We start from the raw sequence: 4852 nt of genomic DNA on the forward strand, positions 1-4852 counted from the left end.
TCTAGGCATTTGGTTATAATATTTCAAAGAGTTCATAATGTTAGGCGTTGCTTTAGTCGGGAAACTAGCTCAATAATGAATGTGATGTAGGCACAAAAGAATGATAAAATGGCATCTGATCATTAGTGTGATGATAAAAGAGGGGTGGTATGCATGGTATATTAAAAATTCCATTTTTGTGTGTTGGACAGAAAATTCCACTGGTGATGCTAAAACTGTGTATGCAGCAAAGCAAACGAGAAAGCAAAACGGGAATTAAAATGGAAGTAAGTGCTTGACGGATATAATAATCAAAACCCATAATTGGATACCTACCCTCTGGCTAACATTTAATTTTCAGGGCAAAATATGGGATTGAAGAGATGTGCATGCTAGTCACGTGCCATTTCATGTGCATCATACGCGTAGATGGTAGGGGACATTTATCTCTTGTCATTTGTTTAATTAGGATTAATATTTGATGTACGGATGCACTGCCGATGTATAGATGCTATACACTGGCGATGAAGGAAAACATCATTTAAAAACAAAATCAATATTAACCGGATACGTTTTTACAAAATATCTAAAATTTGTATTTTATTAAGAAACTCTTTTATTTCTAATTAAAAAAATATATTTACTTTTCTAAACATATATTCAATAATTAATTATTATTATTATTATTATTATTATTATTATTATTATTATTATTATTATTATTATTATTATTATTATATATTCCTACACATTTTAACTCACTGAATTATTATATTTATTTGGAAGCTCGCTATGCCGAACATGGTCCAAAATACTGGCAGTTCTACCTTCATAGATTGGCTGGATAAAGGCTTGAGCACGCAGTGTGCTATTTGCCATAATACTTTGGTGGCTTTGGAAATGGCGCGACGAGAGAATCTTCAATGGCAAGAAATCTAGGGACGGGCAGAAACTTTTCTGGCTGCATTCGCAACTGGCTGAGATCAACAGAGCCTTTGAGAACTCTAAGAACCCCGGAGCTATGAACAGGCAGAGGTGTTGGAAACTAATAAGGTGGTCCAAGCCTCCGGAGGGGTGGATCAAGGTAAACATTGATGGGAGCTATGACCCTATTTCAAACAAAGCTTGCTGCCGGGGCCTTGCTCGTAATGCCCACGGTGATTGGCTAAAAGGCTTCAGTTTTTACATAGGTAACTGCACTGCAGATTTAGCGGAAGCTTGGGCATCCAGCTGGCCAAATCTCTGTCTAAGAGCCATATTTGTTTTGAAAGCGATTCGAAGGTGCTAGTAGATGCAATTTGCCATGGCACCACCGTAGGAAACATGATGGACAACATTCTGAATGCATGCAGGAATGAGCTTAGCAGTTTTATGGTCTGGCAATTCGCCTTTATCCCAAGAGATGTCAATCAAGCTGCGGACTGGCTGGCCAAATCGCACTCTGGACGTGATCGATTTTCTCTGTTGGCTTCCCCACCAAATGAGCTCCTTCAGATTTTGGAGTTTGACAAATTTGGGGTCCCTGTTTGGCGCCAAGAGGCCAATTAGACTTTGTTTGTTTGGGTGTTCCCCTTCCTTCTGATCTAAAAAAAATATATATATATTATATTTAAGTAATTCATGTTTTGTGCAGACGAATGATTAGATAATATCATTTATAATTAAGAATTCTTTACTTAAATTATTATAATTAAGAATTCTAATTGCTAAGAACTGAATTTCTAAATTATTATATTTATTATTAAGAATTTATAAATTTTAATTATAAAAAATCATCTAATTTTCTATATCTATCTAAACTCCTAAATCTATTTAAACTAACCCCTAAATTCTTAAATTTAATATATTAATCACACGTGGGTTTTGATATTGACAGACTACCGCAGAAGTTTTTGTAGCCTTAGACTATCTTTATCCCTGCAAATCTCTCTCATTTGCTAAAACTAGTACTCCACCCGTGCGTTGCACGGTATGAAAATAAATAAAGAAATTCATAAATAGTTAAATAATATATATATATATATATATATATATATATATATATATATATATATATATATATATATATATATATATATATATATATATATATATATATATATATAGGTATATAGTTACACATAATTATACATATACGATTGCAAAAATAGTAAATAATTAGTAAGATCACCCAAATAACATGCAATTTATAACAAAGATTTAATAATATGTAGTTGTTATAAATTATTAAACACTTCTTTGTACACAACATTCATTGTTGAAGAAGCACACTTTTCATCTTCGTTGCAAATGAGTAACTTAAGCCCTCTTGGTGAACTGACTCTAGACAATGCAACATATAGCTGGCCATGTACAAAAACAGGTTTTCTTAGAAATAGGCCAACAGTAGAAAGTGTTTGTCCTTGACTTTTATTTATTGTCATTGCATAGGACAGCATAAGCGGGAACTGCCTCCTTTGAAATTTGAAGGGCAATGTACTGTCAGATGGTGTTAGGGACAGACGCGGGATCAGAACTTTGGAGCCTGCTGCATTGCCAAATAAGAGCTTTGCTTCAACAACGTGGTCTGCTAATCTTGTAATAATTAACCGTGTACCATTATACAACCCAGCTGAAGGGTCAATATTTCGCAACAACATAGCAGGAGACCCAATCTTCAATGTTAAGCAATGATTTGGTAACCCAGAACATTTTAGCCCGTTCAATAACTCCGGAGTGTGTAACCCAGCCACAACATCAGAGGTACTCTTAGTGGGGCAGACCGAATCAAAACTAAAATAGGTCCTACACTCAGCAACATTCAAGTTGGTCATGTACGCATTAACTTCGTCTACAACTTCAAGAGTTGGTGCCAAAATTGCTCGACTAATTAAATAATCAGCGTCATGTTGTTGTTCTCGAAACATAGGAAATGTACTTTCCGCAATTCCTTGGATTGGATCACCATTTGTATGCAACAAATTCTCATGTGGAATGAGAACCTCTACGTCACCATCATTTGGTCCACCAGCTTCACCATCACCGATTGAAGCAATCCAATTAGCAAAAGTAGATAACTCTTGCCTTTCATCATCAGTACCAACACTCTGCAATCTCAAATTCTGTGTCAATCTCAAAACCGTACAATGAGCCCACAAATACGAAGAATTAATAGCAGCACCAACAATATCCTGTCTACCAACCCTTGGTATCACTGGCAATATTTGGCGGAAATCACCTCCTAGTACAACAGTCTTCCCTCCAAATGGTAAATTAGGACATAATGAATTTGTAAATCGTAACAAATCTCGCATGGTTCTATCTAATGCTTCAAAACAGTGTTTATGCATCATAGGAGCTTCATCCCAAATAATTAAACTACATTTGATGATCAGTTCAGCTAAATCACTCCCCTGTGATATATTACACGTGGAATCCTCATTCACAATAATCGGTATTGCAAATTGTGAATGCGCAGTGCGCCCTCCAATCATTAATAATGATGCAATACCACTGGATGCCACATTTAGAACTATCTTGCGCTGTGATCGAAGTGCAGCCGACAAAGTGCGCTACACAAATGTCTTCCCAGTACCTCCATAACCGTAAACAAAAAACAAACCACCTGTTGTACCAGAAACAGCTCCGATAACTGTGTCGTAAACATCTCTCTGCTCGGTAGTTAACTTTGCTACCATGTCATCATGTTCATTGCTCAGCAATGCACAATCATATGACAATTCTTCTAACAGTAATCGATTATGAGAATTAGCCAAGCTAGACAATTCAGGAACGGGCATACACGGGTAATCCCCCAAACTCTTACTCCATGTCGCAAAAGTTTCTCTAATTCAAGCAGACCATACTCCTTCTTCACATCGTCTGGTAATAATAAATCTATATATAATTTTGAAACTAATATTAATGTTTAGTAGTATAGAAATGTTATAATCAATAATTATATCATACAATAGATAGTTTAATTAGGCATTTCGTGAATACAAATTTACCTGGATTTTGTAACTCTCGTCGCTGATTGAACTCTGCATCATCACACAGAAGTGGCCAAACAACATCCCAAATTTTTTCAGGTTGGCATAAACAATTAGACATTAACAAAGTCACGAATAAACGACGAAGAGCTGAGGCAGTGGACCAATGGCTTGCTTCAAGTATTGCATCAACATATTCCTTCTCATCACAAATCAAACCACGAGCATAACACGCATCACGGAAACATGAATATTGAATCCCATCAACATTGCGAATCTTTTCAAAAGATATTGGACCACGAACTAAATTCAATAAACACCTAAGATAGAAGATCTCACCAGTACCAGGTGGCACATAAAACATACGGCCTATAGCAAAACCACATCTTCTTGGTTGCCATTCACGTTCTTTTCTTTTCCACACAAAACAATGAGGCATTTCTCTATAGGTCAATTCCCTAGCTCGGGGATACCTCTTATTAGCTTCAAACCATGCTAAAAACATACTACTCTTAATTGTTTGTCTTTCAAGCACATTCTCAATAGATAAGTCATCATAAAAAAACAATGCTTTGTTCATTCGGCAGATGGAAGCTTAACCGTTCTACAGAGGGATTACGGAACTGGATGTCATAGCTGAACAAACGCCACACAGCTTCACACGGAGAAATATATCGGCAATCATAATACATATTAATCTCATCAATAACTTCACTACTATCTTCAGAATTAGTGCTCTTATAAAACTGGGCAGTAACTCGGTCATTGCCTTTGTTGACATATTTAAACAAATATTTTATTGACCGAGATTGACTACACCACTCAACATTAATGTGTGCTCTATACTTCAGTAGCAAATATCTATTGTGGGGCACAACAAATCTATTATCCAGCTCAACACC

The 4852-nt window shown here is 36.0% G+C and overlaps 1 protein-coding gene across 1 annotated transcript; it reads right to left on the reverse strand.

The window, feature by feature from the left end:
* Positions 1–2195: 2195 nt before the first annotated feature.
* Positions 2196–3452, reverse strand: LOC109184722 (ATP-dependent DNA helicase PIF1-like). The gene has a single exon (XM_019334760.1). The coding sequence runs from the start codon at positions 3450–3452 to the stop codon at positions 2196–2198; it is 1257 nt and encodes a 418-aa protein (XP_019190305.1).
* Positions 3453–4852: the final 1400 nt, after the last annotated feature.

This window comes from Ipomoea nil, unplaced genomic scaffold (genome assembly GCF_001879475.1).
Source record: "Ipomoea nil cultivar Tokyo-kokei standard unplaced genomic scaffold, Asagao_1.1 scaffold1286, whole genome shotgun sequence".
Taxonomy (NCBI): Eukaryota; Viridiplantae; Streptophyta; class Magnoliopsida; order Solanales; family Convolvulaceae; genus Ipomoea; species Ipomoea nil.